The sequence below is a fragment of the Cupressus sempervirens genome, chromosome 11 (assembly GCF_028749045.1).
Source record: "Cupressus sempervirens isolate cs-2001-9-10 chromosome 11, ASM2874904v1, whole genome shotgun sequence".
Taxonomy (NCBI): Eukaryota; Viridiplantae; Streptophyta; class Pinopsida; order Cupressales; family Cupressaceae; genus Cupressus; species Cupressus sempervirens.
The window spans coordinates 148,378,283-148,393,434 of NC_143128.1; the positions used below are offsets into that span (position 1 = coordinate 148,378,283).

The following is a 15,152-nucleotide window of genomic DNA, read 5'->3' on the forward strand; positions in this document are numbered from 1 at the left end:
ACAACTAAATCGGAAGATTGTGTTTCTTATAGCCAATTTCAAACAACAAATTTAACTTAGATTCAAAACCGTTCAATGTGTTGCTACTCTAAAACAAAACCATTGATATGTTTGTGGAGTTCAGAATATCGATTTAGGAAAGAAACAAAGAAAATTGCACATTCAAAACCATATGCTGACAAAAATAAGAAAAACTCCAAACTTTTTGTTCCTTTGCGATGCATCCGACCCTTTGTTGATTACAAATCTTCCTTTTTCAATACTTTCCTATCTCTGATGTAGGAAGATGAAATGCCATCCAAAATCAAGAATAGAGAGCTGATTTTTCAAATCACGAGAAATCAAAAATTGCTGCCAACTGCTGTTGATTGTTTAGTTGGCTTAATAATTAAACACACAAAACATACTTAAAGAAAACCGACTCAACATCCAAATGAAACACACTTTGTCCTTAGTGTTTATAATTGGAGAGTTTATAGAATCACTCCTCTCTTTATGCCCACACAACATAAGACTTTATTACAAACATTAAAACTGAAAACATTAAAACATGACATTAACCTTTTTTGCATAACTTCCTGTAGCATCTCTCTGATTTGCCATTGCAGTATTATTGACATTCATGTTTGCTCTAGAAAATAAATGATTGAGAAGATATGTTTAAGGGATAGTTAGAGTATATTTTATTGTCTAATTGACTGACATGTGTTATTTACATCTATGAATTATCCTAATATCCCTTCAATACTAAAACTAAAACAAAAACAAAAAGGGAAGAAAGAGCCTCGCCATAGCAGCACCGGGTTATTATAATATATCAAACTCCAATTTATTTATTTAGATGGTGCTGCCACCATGAGTAGAGAAATACATAGTAGTACGCAGGACTGACTTTCAAGCTGAAGCAGCAGCAGCTTTGGTAGATACGATAGACACACATACATTCATTTATATATATAGATATAGATATTACTACCATAATACGCCTTTGACCTTCATTTACCAAATATCACCCCCAGTTACCGAGCGCAGATTCGAATACGCCACTTCTTTGAGAAATGCCTGGATTGCCGCAGCGGCGTGGAAAAACCACAGCTGCTTGATGACAGATGCGTCGTTTCCTCCAGAAGATCCTCCCGCATAGTTCGTCACCGATCTCATCGCAAGGAATGCTTTCCTCTCGCTCGCGCAAACCTGCACATCATCATGATATATTCCCAACTTAATAATACGTTTCATTAGGCACTGCAAATAATACGTTTCATCAGTCAGTCAATATATATACCATCGCTATTGCAGCGCTCTCGGTGTCGATGGTGGCGATGTTGAGGTTGTTGTGGAGGAAGTCCCTGAATGCCTCGTTGTTCACGTAAAAGTTTGCACTGCCGCCCCTCTCGACTCTCCTAATCTCCGGCTGCTCTTGCAGACATATCTTCGACTCCGGCACGCATCTGTCCAGCTTCGTATCCTGCATTTATTTTAAAGAGATCATCATCATCATCATCCCCCCACTCAATTAATTCAAGACAATTACCACTTGAAAGGCATAAATATTATACCTCGATCCTCTTTGCGGTAGCATACAGCTCCTCATCTACGTTAAACCAGAATTTGGATTTCCCGTCTTGATCGGGCTTTGCGTAGACAGTCTCTGGCTGGAAATATACGCTCTGCAGTCTGTTTTTAACATCACTCTCTTCTCCACGACCAACGGTGTACTCCGCAAACGTCAGGTTGGCAATCTTGCGAGTGTAACTTCCCTCGTCCCCTCCAAATCTCTGAAATCACCGGCCCTATTAAATGATCAGAACAGCTATTACCGAGAGGAGGGAGCGAGAGAAGGAAATATTAATGAGTACCTCCCAATACCAGACACCAACGTGTGCGAACTGTCGGGGAATGGCCACGTCACCAATCCGGAGTCCTTTGGGGTCTGCGCTGCCAGCTCTTCCGTAGTGAATTACTCCCTTCACCCGGAAGTGAGTCAGCGCCAACTGTGTCGTCTGCGCCGCATTCACCTGTGATCACCCCATTATAATAATCAGTTCACTAAAACTATCCCCAAACTATATGACGGCCATGACACACGTATTAGTATTATAAATTAGTAATGAGTTTTATACCCTTCAGTCGTACTAAACTAATCTTTATCCCATTTGACTACAGAAAAACACATGTATTAGTAATATGAGTTTTATATATACCGATCCGCTTCCGCTCAATGCCAGAATAGTCCTACACCCCTGAACTTCTCCCACGTAAAACCTTCGAGCTGTGTCATCATCATTAGAACAATCAATAATTAACATAACTTACTGTGAGACTGGAGTTAATAGAAAGGAGAAAAGAAAGTGATGAGCGAGAAGTAAAACCAGAGATATCGAGAGAAGGCACGTCCTCGTCGGGACGGAACCATCCCTGACCGAGAACTGCCTTGAGTTCTGCTTCACCCGCAACAACCAGAGCGTAATATGGTCCCTTGGAATTCACAAGCTTGATCTTTTCAGCCACCTCATCTGGAATTTCAGCATCAGAAAGTAGTGGAAATGCAATCAACAGAAACAGGAAAAGCGCGGAGCTCATGTGGATTAAAGCCATGGGAAGCTAACTCAAATCTAATGGAGAATCGCTGCTTTTCTGTCTTGCTCTGCCATCCAATTTATAGTGCACGACCTTGATTAGTTTCCGCTCTAACACTGTCTTAGGACTTCAATTAATATTTAATTATTCTTAATTAGCTGATCTTGACCTTCCAAGGGAACAATTCTTGTGTGGTCGGAATTGTTTGTTATCAACAGAGGAGGGACCTTATCTTTTGAAAGATATTGAATTCCCATTTAATGCATTTGTCTTTTCTAATCAATGTCATACGAGGACACGTCTTGCCGGCATGCTGAGAACTAGCTTGCCTCACCTCACTGGGAGGCATATGGCATATGTTATCCAGTCAGAATATGCGCTCGAATCATTTGTTTATCCTGCATCGCATCGTCGCGTAGAAATTTTTATTTATTTATTTTGTTTCAAATCCTAGGCACCTGTTTTACACTACTTTGTACATGTACATTTTATGCAAATATTTGTAAATAATAGTAGTTGTTACTTAAGAGGAAGAAAAATTGTACCAATTTCTTATATATTCAAGATGTAAAAATCATATATTTTGATTAAGAATCAAAGAATTTCAACAAAGAAGATTCTATCTTATGTAGAAGTCCATTTAAAAATATAGTAATAGAAATTCTTTAATTTTCATTATAGGCTTATTTAAGAGTGCTCATTGGAGTAGTACTTGGATGGGTGATCTTTCCAAAAAGTCTAGGTACCTCACCCAATATGTGAGCCATTATACTATGAATTCTAAAAGTTCCATTCTTTATCATGAGAAATGGATTGGAACAACTACTTATTAAATATAGATTAATGAGTTCGATCCAAAGTTACACATTTGAATTGAATTAAAAAGTGACAATTGGTTATACTTGTCATCTTCACCATTAATTTAAGACATAACCCAAAATTTTAATATTAAGCTATTCATTGATGTGAAGGACAATTGATTTCACACCAAGGGAAATTTCACAAATGAGCTTATTTGGAGAGCATACTAAAAGGAATATGTGGACTTTTATATAAGCATGTCCCTTTTGAAAAGAGTATATGCCTTGGACTCATTTTTCCATTCCAAAGTCTTATATATTTATTATTCTAAATATTTAAGAGATTTTTTCTTTTAAACTCTAGAATAAGAATCAAAGAATTTCAATAGAGAAGATTTTATCCTATGAAGAAGAAGAAAAATTGAATGAATTTCTCATATATTTATTATTCTAAATATTTAAGAGAATTTGTTTAAACTCTAGATTAAGAATCAAAGAATTTCAATAAAGAAGATTCTATCTTATGTAGAAGTCTATTTAAAAACATAATAATAGAAATTCCATAGATTTCATTATACATTTATTTAATTTAAAAAACCTCAAACAAATATGATAGTATACTATTAAATTTGTTAAATTATTTTAACTTATTCAATAAACAACACTTCTAGAACATCAATGTCTTTCTTTTAGTATTATTGTCATTATTATGAATAATTTTAATCAATTTAATTGTGAATTGAATGCATTAAATTTAGTAGATGCACATTCATTTTGCATAGAAAAATAATAAAATTTAGATTTAAAAACATGATGTGGCAATCACTAAAGCCTAAACTAAAATGTAACTCTTACCAAGGAGGATACTTGTTCTTTTCCCACTCTTACCAAGTGTCCACCTCGATAAGAGTTACCTTTTAGTTTAGACTTTAGCTAATACCTTACACTGCCCTTGCATAGAAAATTAGTTTTTCACTCTGGCACTACATAAGGGACTCATGCTCCATATGTCATAATAAGTTAGATAGTGATTGATTGCGCTACACTATCATTAAATTCCAAATTTTCTTTAACAACTATTTGATTGACATAAAATATATACAATTTTAATCAATATACCAGAGTTTGCAAAAAGTAACAGGTTAAAATGAAATCCTCTATTCAAAATTTTTAATATTTGTTTTCTAAAGCTTCAATTAGATATGAGATTAGGAATATAAGTGTAAGCATATGCCTGCAAACTTGAAATGAGTATAATGACCAATAATTTTCTATCTTTTGATGGGTAATGTTGAAGTATTACTTCATCAAATAAATATTTAAGATGAAAAAATGTTGTATTAAAATGTCATTAAATTGCATGATTTCTTTTTTGAGGATAATTTATGTTTGAATTTTTTTTTTTTTTTGGCTAAACATTATATTTATATTAATAATAATTGGTTCAAAATAGCTCCCGAAAAAAAATACCAAATTTTTTTTTAAAAACTATGGTCATTGCCTAATACAAAAAAGATGCAAAAGAAGAAATACTGCATGAAGAGACAGTATCTATCAATACTAATGAATCTTGTCCTAGAGATTCCCAAATTGAGAATATGGTGAAGGATAAATGATTTCACACCAAATTCTTGTGCTACATATGTTGCAATAAGTTAGATAGTGATTGATTGCACTACACTATCGTTAAATTCCAAATTATCTTTAACAACGATTTGATTGACATAAAATATATACAATTTTAAGCAATATACAAGAGTTTGCAAAAATTAATAGGTTAAAATGAAATCCTTTGTTCAAAATTTTTAATATTTGTTTCATAAAGCTTCAATTAGATACAAAACTAGGAATATAAGTGTAAACATATGCCTCACTAAGGAGATAAATCATAATCATCAAAATCTTCAATTAGATAAAAAAAATCCTCTATATAGCTTTGCCTATCCAAATTATACTCAGTAAAGATATAAATCATAATAATCAGAAACTACTTTATAGGTAATCTATTTCTAAACTACTATCTTCAAATCACTTATAGCTTATGTATTTCTTTGACTTTGGTTATGTGCACTTAACCTCCTCATTAGGACATAATGAGGAACACGTCCTTAACTTTGTATCACTTGATCATCAAGAATTTTTCCGTATGACCACAATCTTTATCTTCTACTCTTCAAATCTGTTTGTTGATTTCACTAGAGGATCTTCATGGAAAACATAAACCACCTAGACACTAGATCACTGCACCCACTATTTTTCTCCCAATTCTCCCAATATTCATTTATTTCACCACCTCCTCTAAGATCAATTTGGGTTATGCCTAGACGAGAGGACGGTGGTTTTAACTTAAAGGCTCTATCGTGTAGGAGCACCCAAATAAAATATTTTGGATGTGATTTCTGCATGAGCTGACTTTGGGAATTTATTCCTATTTCATCATTAGGATAAGAATTTTTCTCTTGGGATTCATAAAAATCATTTTGGGGTCATTCTTCTCCACTCTATATCAATCTAGAGTATTCTGTAGGTTGTTTTTCCTATTTTTTAATAATCTAGAATTTTTCGTAGATCATATTAGCAAGTATAAATAGAGTTTTAGGTTTAGGGCAATTTTTGGGATATGAAATTACGGGGAGAAGAAATTTGTAAGAGAGAAAGTGTATGTACTGTTCATTTAATGAATTAATTAAGAAGAATTTTATTATATATCTCTTGTTGGTGCCAGTTCCTTTAGATATTGCTTCCGTTGAATTTATCTCTACATCATTTTTGGTATCAAAGCTTGGGGAAAGCTCTTGGGGCAATTAGATTTTATGTCTAGATCAGAGTCAAAAGTTGACACATCAAACATGGTCACCAATGCTGAATTGGCAAAGAAGATGCAAGAACATGAGAAAATCAATAAGTGGTTATTAGATGAATTTGAGAAGATGAAGGGTGGGATGGAAAAGGTAGCAAAGATTTCCTCAGAGCAAGAGGAAGAAGGGGAAGAAGAGGATACCCCTAAGCAAGAGGTGGTTAACTTACTTGCAGACCAAAGATACTTTATAGAAGCCCTTGAAAGAGTTGGCAAGAAGGATGCCAAAGGTGACCTACTCATCTTCTCGGGAAAGATGGATGCTGATGTTGTTGTGGATTGGATAGAACCCTTGAAAAACACTTTTGAATGTGAAAATATAGTATAAAAGGATAAGGTAAAAATTGCCAACTCAAAGTTGAAGGGACCAGCCCTCACTTGGTGGAATTTCACTCAAGCAGAAAGGGTCAAAGAAGGTAAGAACATGATAACTTCATGGGAAAGGATGTGTGCCAAGGTGAGAGAAGCATACTTACCAAAGGATTATGAAATCCAACTTCATTGAAGGAGACAAAGTTTAAGACAAAAGGAGCTAGATGTCACTGCCTATACTGAAAAATTCCAAAAATTAAGCCTAAGGGAAAAGCAAAGTGAATGTGAAAGTGTAAAAGTTGTTAGATATCTCAATGGATTGAGGTTGAACATTTAAGAAGAGCTTAATTTATTGTGTCTTGATACAGTACAAAAGTGTTATCAACTAGCTTTGAAGGTGGAAGCCAAATTGAAAAGATGGCAAGAACAAAATAGCAGAGGAAGAGGAAGAAATCAAAGGGGAAGAGGAAATTTCCAAGGAAAAGGACAAAACCATGAAGATCATAAGGAGATAAAGAAAGAAACTAGTCAAAGTGAAGGAAATTTTAGAGTTAACTTCAAAGGTAGAAGAGGTAGTTCAAGAGGTGGATTTGGTGGTAGAAGGGAAAGTCCGATTATTTTTTTCAATTGCAATAAGGAGGGACATTATGCATCTAGGTGTTTGGATAGAGAAAGTTCAAGTTCACAAGGTGAAAGAAGAACACATTTGGTACAAGATGATGAATACCAAGAGAAGGGGATGGCTGACTTAGATAGTGTACCTGAAAGAGGAGAAAGTTTAATGATGAAAAGAATGCTTTTGAAAGTGCCTACTACCATGGAACCACCACAAAGTAAAACTATCTTTAGGACTGCTTGCAAATCTAGAGGTAAGGTATGTAAAGTCATTATTGACTCGGGATCTACTAAAAATTTTGTTTCTCTTGAGATGGTTTAGAAGTTAAAACTTAGGAGGATACCTCATCCTTTTCCTTATAAGGTTCAACAAACTCTTGTAAATGAGCAATCATGATTGATTTTCACATTGGAAAGTATAAGGATAGAATTTTGTGTGATATAGTTAACATGGATGCATGCCACCTATTATTTGGTAGGCCTTGGCAATATGATTTTCAGGCACAACATGATGGAAAACTCAATATATACACCATCAAGAAGGATGGAAAGGTGATTAGATTGATTCCATTTGCTGATCATGAAGAAGTGGAAGAAAATAAAGAGAGGAAAGCCAAAATTATGATGGTTGATAAAAAAATAATTCTTACAGGACATGAAGGATGAACCTAAGACTTGTTTTCTTTTGATGCCCAACCCACAACCACAAGAACCCATTGGAAATGATAGAAAGGAGGTTGAAACAAAGAAGGCATTTCCTAATGAAGTGAAATAACTTTTGGATAAATATGAAGGTTTGATTCCAAAAGGTATGCCAAAGTCTTTACCACCTATACAAGACATTAGTCATTGTATTGATTTCATTCCTAGAAATACTTTACCCAATAAGACTACATATAAGGTTACACCACAACAAAATGAAGAGATTAGTAGACAAGTAAAGGAGTTACTCGATTCTGGATTGATTGTGAAAAGCTTAAGCCCATGTTTTGTACCTACTATTTTGGCACCCAAGATGGAAGGAACCTAGAGGTTGTGCATTAATTTTGGAGCCATTAATAAGATTACAATCAGATATAGGTTTCCAATGCCAAGAATTGAAGATTTGCTGATTGTTTGGGAGGTGCAAAGTATTTCTCCAAGATTGAATTAAAAAGTGGGTACCATCAAATAAGGATAAGAGTTGGAGATGAGTGGAAGACAGAATTCAAAACCAATGATAGATTATATGAATGGAAGGTAATGCCATTTGGACTCTCTAATGTTCCTAGTACCTTCATGAAACTTATGAATGAAATAATCAAAGTCTTCAATGGTAAAATCATCATAGTATATTTAGATGACATATTAATTTTCAGCAAGACAAAGGAAGAACACCTAGAGCACATTGACATAGTTTTGAGAAGACTTCATGACGAAAAATTGGTAATAAATTTGGAAAAGTGTTTGTTCATGCAAGAGGAGCTGGCATATCTTGGTTTTGCTATCTCCCAAGGTAGCTTGAAGATGGATAAAGATAAGGTAAGTGCTATACTATCCTAGCCACCCCCAAGAATGGTTGGATATGTTAGAATATTTTATGGTCTTACTGCATTTTATAAGAAATTTCAGTCATATATGTGCTCCTATGTTAGAAATTATTAAAGGAATAAGGAAGTGTAAGTTTGCATGGAGTCAATTAACAAATGAAGCTTTTGAATTGCTCAAGAAAAAGGTTAGTGAGCAGTCAATTCTTTCTTTACCTGATTTTAACAAAGTTTTCCAAGTAGAATGTGATGTTAGCAAGGTTGCTATAGGAGCAGTTCTTAGTCAAGAAGGAAAACTAGTGGCTATCTCAAGTGAAACACTCAATGAAGCCAAGCATAAATACTCTTCATATGACCTAGAAATGTATGCATTGGTTCAAGCTCTCAAAAGGTGGAGACACTACTTGCTGCCAAAGGAATTTGTTTTCTATACTCAGAACCAAGCCCTTAGTTTTCTAAATAGCCAAGAAAAATTAAGTCATAGGCACATGAAATGGGTGGAGTATTTATAGGCCTATACCTTCACCATCAAGCATAAGAAGGGCATATCAAACAAGGTTGTTGATGCTCTTAGTAGAAGGAATCTGATTGTCTCCCAAATACAACTAGAAAGTGTGGGAATTGAAGCACTCAAGGACATGTATGTAGCAGATCCAAATTTTTGCGACATCTACAAGGTATGTATGGAGTTTGGTGAAAGATACCATGTTGATTTTATTGATTTTTTGACACAAGAAAAAATTCTTTTCAAAGGAGGACAACTATGTGTACCGAGGTGCTCTATGAGGACAAACATTATCAAAGAGAAGCATAGTGGAACAATGGGTGGACATTTTGGTTTGGATAAAACCTTAGAATTCGTTAGAAGGTAATACTATTGGCCTATATTTTAGACTGATGTTAGAAACTTTGTGGAAACATGTATGATTTGTCAAAGGGCCAAAGGAAGGACTACAAATGTAGGGCTTTATCAACCCTTTCCAATACCCTCTAGACCTTGGGAAAGCATAATGATGGATTTTGTAATGGGGTTGTCAGGGACACAAAAGGGGCATGATAGTGTATTTTTTGTATTAGATAGGTTCAACAAAATGGCTCACTTCTTACCATGTAAGTCGACCTATGATGCCTCTCATACTACAAATATCTTTTTCAAGAAAGTCATAAGGATTCACGGCCTACCTCTCAACATAGTTTCAGACAAAGATGTGAAGTTTTTAGGATAGTTTTGGAGAACTTTATGGAGGAAACTTGGAACCAATTTATCATTCACATCAGCCTACCACCCTCAAATAGATGGCCAAACAGAGGTAGTTAATAGAACTTTGGGCAATTTGTTAAGAACACTCATAAGATAACATGCAACAAAATGGGAGATGTAATCCTAACCCAAGCTAAATTTTCATATAATGACCCCATCAATAGAAGTACACGAAAATCACCATTTCATGTGGTGTATGGAATTCATCCTAGAAGGATTTTTGAGTTAAGAGATATGCGTTCACATCAACAAGTTAGTGCCCAAGGAGAAGAATTTGTTATAGCCATAAAAGAAATTCATGATGAAGTCAAAGCACAACTCCAACAAACCTCTAACAAGTATAAGAAGCATTCAGATCATAAATAGAGACACTTAGAATTTGAAGTGGGAGATTTAGTATGGGAAAATCTCAAGAAAGAGAGGCAAATCTCAGTATTATGAACAATTTTAATCAATTTAATTGCCAATTGAATGCATTACATTTAGTAAATTCACATTCATTTTGTGTATAAAAATAATAAAATTTAGATGTAAAAACATGTTGTGGTAATGACTAAAGCCTAAACTAAAATGTAACTCTTACCAAGGAGGACACTTGTTATTTTACCACTCTTACCAAGTGTCCACCTCGATAAGAGTTACCTTTTAGTTTAGACTTTAGCCACTACCTTACACTGCCCCTACATAGACGATTAATTTTTCACTCTGATACTACATAAGGGACTTGTGCTCCATAAGTTACAATAAGTTAGATAGTGATTGATTGCACTACACTATTGTTAAATTCCAGATTATGTTTAACAACCATTTGATTCACATAAAATGTATACAATTTTAAGCAATATACTAAAGTTTCCAAAAAGTAATAGGTTAAAATAAAGTCCTTTGTTCAAAATTCCTAATATTTATTTAATAAAGCTTCAATTAGATATGAAATCAAGGAATATAAGTGTAAACATATGCCTACAAGCTTGAAATGAGTATAATGACCAACAATTTTCTATCTTTTGTTGGGTAATGTTGAAGTATCACTTCATCAAATAAATATTTAGGCCACATAAATATTGTATTAAAATCCCAGTAAATAAAAAATGTCATTAAATCTTATCATTTCTTTTTTGAAGATAATATATGTCTATTTTTTATTTTCTTTTGATGAAACATTATATTTATATTATTAATAACTAGTTTATAATAGCTCCTAGAGAAAAGAACCAGAAAAGAAAAATGCTAGTCATTGCCTAATACAAAAAAGATGCAGAACAAGAAATACTGCATCAAGAGAGAGTATCTATCAACATTAATGAATCTTATCTTGGAGATTTCCAAATTGAGAATATAGTGACTACAAAGAGCCCAGAACTCATATGAATACAATTCATTGTTAGGTGCCAGAGATAAAACCAAGAGCCCAACTAAAAACTATCATAAATATTAACATCATTGATCTACATCGAAAACTCCAATTGACACCATGATATTAGAAAGCCATCTGATGCAAGTGCAATCTAGGACCCTAACCTCCATACAATATTTCAAAAGAATAAATGAGATCCATAAAAGAGAAAACATGTCAAATCATAGAAAATTCATGATTTACTATCAAATAAAATATGAGAAGGACTCAACCTTATTCTAAACATATTTTTTTGTCACAATATTAACCAAGTTGGGAGATCAAGGAGGTTAAGTGGGAGAAGTAAAGAGTTAATATAAACCCTGTTAGTACCCAAATTAGCCAAACAATCAACTAAAAGATTTCCTTCTCTAGATATGTATGTATGATCCAACATTGAGAGATTGAATTAAGAAGAGATCATACTTGATGTAATATATACTATATGGACCAATTATATACATGATGTTTAATACAAACATTAATAATAATTGATGAATCTCTTCAACATGTAACTTAGATATAGAAAGTTATTTTACAAGTTCCAAACCAAAAAGCAAGGCCAAGGCCTCAGCTTTGTTATTATTACATTAAGGGAGAGAAGATTATTTCACTACAATCACATGACCTTTAAAATCTCTAATGACTATGCCATAGCTAGAGTTGCCTGGATTTCCTCTAGAGGCCCATCAACATTGTGTTTAAAATAATCCTCACTTGGAGGAATCCACTTGGTTTGTGCTCGCATAAGAGGAACCTTCGATGGACACAATGCATAGGAAAATGAGGAAAAAGTAAACTTGCATCGCATTGTCATGTAGAATTATTTATTTATTTATTTTATTTTAAATCTTAAGCACTTGTTTTACACTACTTTGCACATGTACATTTTATCCAAATATTTGTAAATAATAATAGTTGTTGTAACAATATACTCAAGAGGAAGAAAAACTGTACCAATTTTTTATATATTCAACATGTAAAAATCATATTATATGTTGATTAAGAATAAAATAATTTCAACAAAGAAGATTCTATCCTATGTAGAAGTCTATTTAAAAACATAATAATAGAAATTCCATAATTTTCATTATACACTTTTTTAAGAGTGCTAAGTTGGAGTACTACATGGATGGGTGATCTTTCCAAAAGTCTAGGTACTTCACCCAATATGTGAGCCTTTACACTATGAATTCTAAGTGTTCCATTCCTTATCATGAGAAATGGATTGGAAAAACTACTTAATAAATATAGATTAATGAGCTTGATACAAAATTTACACAATTGAATTGAATTCTACTAACAATATGACAATTGATTATACTTGTCATCTTAACCATTAATTTAAGACATAACCAAAAAATTTAATATTAATGTATTCATTGATGTGAAGGACAAATGATTTCACACCAAGGGAAATTTAACAAATGAGCTTACTTGGAGAGCATACTAAAAGGAATATGTGGATTTTTGTAAAAGCATGTTTGGTTTTAAAAGAGTATATGCCTTTGACTCATTTTCCCATTCCCAAGTCTTATATTTTATTATTCTAAATATTTAAGGGATTTATTTTTTAACTCTAGATTACGAATCAAATAATTTTGATAAAGAACATTCTATCTTATGAAGTGGAAGAAAAATTGAATGAATTTCTTATATATTTATTATTCTAAAGATTCAAGGGAATTTGTTTAAACTCTAAGAATCAAAGAATTTCAATAAAGAAGATTCCATCTTATGTAGAAGTCTATTTAAAAGCATAATAATATTAATTCCATAGTTTTAATTTTACATTTATTTAATTAAAAACTTCAAACAAATATGATAGTATACCATTAAATTTGTTAAATTATTTTAACTTATCCAATAAACAATACTTCTAGAACATTGATGCCTTTCTTTTCAGTATTATTATCATTATTATGAACAATTTTAATCAATTTAATTGTCAATTGAATGCATTAAATTTAGTCATCAAATCATATGATTTTTTTTTTGAAGATATTATATGTCTAATTTTTGTACATTAATTGCATACATAATTTTAGCCATAATAAAATGTATTTTTTAAATATATAATTATCATTACTAAAATTTAACATATTTATATGTATAAATATGTTTATTAACATTTAATTATTCAAAAGAAAATAAAATTAGTTTTAACATCTATAATACTAAAAATAGACTATTGAAAAGATAATTTTAAGTAAATTGATTTTAGAGGGGCAGAAACCTATGTCACTAATACATCAATGTTAGATAAAGAGATGAGTCAATAGAAAAATGTATAATATTTCAATAAAATCTAATCAAGTAGAAATGCAATGCCTATTTCTTTTCTTGCAAAAGTCTTGCGCATCAATAATTTAAAAATAAATAGAAATGAGAAATATTTAATAATCAATCAATATGGATTGGTAGAAAAACTTAGCCAGCATTTGAGGCATTTATTTATAGTTGAATCCAGCATAGACGACATAGTTGTTGCCAACTCACTTTCGTTTGAGGGTAGTAATTTAGTATGGAAGATCTAGTGGTGCAAATCCTAGAAGTCTGTGTGTCAATTCCTTGGCCAAGTGTGTGGATAGATTCCAAACTCTAGTTTCATTGTTTCTTTAGATTGCAGTTAAGTAGATCACACATGGTTCCATCTTATCAATCCATGATGATTATTTAGTTCCAAGAAAGAATGCTAGGCATGCATAGTTTATGTATTCATTACTATAATATCATGAAGTCTGATTGCAAATAAAGAACAATTTATATCATTCAAATTTCGCTTAGAAATGGTGACATATAGTTTCTCCATTGTGATTTTAAAAAATTGAACAAGTCTCAACATATGAAATTTTAGTATTAAGAGCAAGTAGTAATTTCATTTTTTATTGAGTTACTATAATAAAAATGATTATTTTACTCCAAAAATAAAGCTCCCTCTATTTCAGTAACAAACTTTAGCTGAAAACACATCTTAAAGATATCATACTAAAAACATGCCACTAAAAACAAGCCTTATTGAAAAAATGGCCACTGGAATTGTAGCCTATTATTGAAGATAAGTTTGAAATCTTAGGGTAGAATTCTAAATATAGTATCTAATAACCAAAAATATTAATGAAAGTTTCTAAATCATTAATTAAAAAACAATATCATTAGTATTTTAATTCCAAAATGCTCATCATCATGGAACAACTCATTTATTGGGAGTCTTCTAGGCAGCAAAAGTTGCAATGATTTTTTTTCCCTTTTCAACTAATTCAAATTGGTTTCTAGCCTCTAGTTGTTCTAATTCTAATAATCACTACTTGACCTAGGCGTCAAATGTAGAAAACCCTAATTTTCATTAATCATATTATTTATTTAATTCCTAAAATATTGACTCAAATTAGCTATAATAAACCTATTGATTTAATTTAATTTAATTATGAGTGTTCATACTTTAATTAAATTAAAATTACCTCTTTAGCTAATGTATAAAGGAATTAAATATATTTGATTAAATAAGATATCTCCTCTTTTTAATTATTGAATTTAATTATTTAATTAATTTAAGTTTATCCATTTATGAGGTCATATTCTACTTTATTAAATTAAATATTCTCTTCAAAACTTCTCTTCAATTCAAAAGTGGAAACTCTAGGTGGACTAAAATTAGAAAAGAAATTGAATTAGTTAACTCCTTTTTCAACTCAAAATGAAATTAATTAACTTCTTTTTCAACTCAAAATTAAATCAGTTCACTCCTTTTTCCACTCAAAAGCAATTGGTTAACTCCCTTTTCATAAGGAATTTTCCATTATGA

At 32.2% G+C, this 15,152-nt stretch overlaps 1 protein-coding gene across 1 annotated transcript; it reads right to left on the reverse strand.

The window, feature by feature from the left end:
• Positions 1-804: 804 nt before the first annotated feature.
• LOC149528630 (bark storage protein A-like) lies at positions 805-2,621 on the reverse strand. Its single transcript, XM_089809996.1, has 6 exons — positions 2,373-2,621; positions 2,205-2,272; positions 1,860-2,018; positions 1,560-1,778; positions 1,286-1,468; positions 805-1,194 (listed from the first exon to the last, which is right to left on the reverse strand). The coding sequence occupies exons 1-6, from the start codon at positions 2,596-2,598 to the stop codon at positions 1,000-1,002; spliced, it is 1,050 nt and encodes a 349-aa protein (XP_089666122.1). The 5' UTR covers positions 2,599-2,621; the 3' UTR covers positions 805-999.
• Between the last annotated feature and the right edge of the window lie 12,531 nt (positions 2,622-15,152).

Bases quoted from the DNA above. Each gene is read 5' to 3' on its own strand.
- LOC149528630 (XM_089809996.1), bottom strand. From the start codon at position 2,598: ATGGCTTTAATCCACATGAGCTCCGCGCTTTTCCTGTTTCTGTTGATT. The intron at 2,273-2,372 runs GTTTTACTTCTC...ATGATGACACAG, and splicing joins GCCTTCTCTCGATATCTCTG to CTCGAAGGTTTTACGTGGGA. The intron at 1,469-1,559 runs GTATAATATTTA...AAATAAATGCAG, and splicing joins CTACCGCAAAGAGGATCGAG to GATACGAAGCTGGACAGATG.